The sequence below is a fragment of the Bison bison genome, unplaced genomic scaffold (genome assembly GCF_000754665.1).
Source record: "Bison bison bison isolate TAMUID 2011002044 unplaced genomic scaffold, Bison_UMD1.0 scf7180017864089, whole genome shotgun sequence".
NCBI lineage: Eukaryota > Metazoa > Chordata > Mammalia > Artiodactyla > Bovidae > Bison > Bison bison.
Genome location: NW_011494661.1, coordinates 201,669 through 202,031, shown reverse-complemented (window position 1 = coordinate 202,031; position 363 = coordinate 201,669). Strand labels below are relative to the sequence as shown.

The 363-nt window shown below is 71.6% G+C and overlaps 1 protein-coding gene across 1 annotated transcript in view; it reads left to right on the top strand.

Moving 5' to 3' along the window:
• Positions 1 to 363, top strand: part of LOC104987242 (chromosome unknown open reading frame, human C11orf95) — a gene marked incomplete at its 3' end in the record, with an annotated part of 8,700 nt that overhangs the window by 2,762 nt on the left and 5,575 nt on the right. The window contains 1 exon segment of the mRNA XM_010838084.1: positions 126 to 286. Coding sequence (XP_010836386.1) covers positions 126 to 286 — 161 coding nt within the window.

The window sequence follows — 363 nt, the reverse complement described above, 5'->3', positions numbered from 1 at the left end:
TGCCAGAGCGGGTGCGGGAAGCCGGGCGCTGAGATGCCCCGAGGGGGAAGTGGCTGCGAGCTGAGCCTGGGTGGAAGCGCGTCGCAACGGACGCTGCGCCCCTGGCCACCTCGGTGACCCTCTAGGAGCCGGGACCGGAGCCTCGGAGGCGGCAGCGCGGGCCCGCGAGGACCGCGAGGTCCATGCTCCTAACGTCCGCGGCGGGCCCCGGATACGGAGCCTCGGTCGGGCTCTTAGCCTCCCGACGCTCCCCCCAGCCCCCCGCGAGCTGGCAGGAGGAAATAGCGTGCGGCCCCTTTAAATTTACCCAGGAGCCCTTAAAGGAGCCCCAGGGGCCCCAGACAGGAATCCCCACCCCGGTCC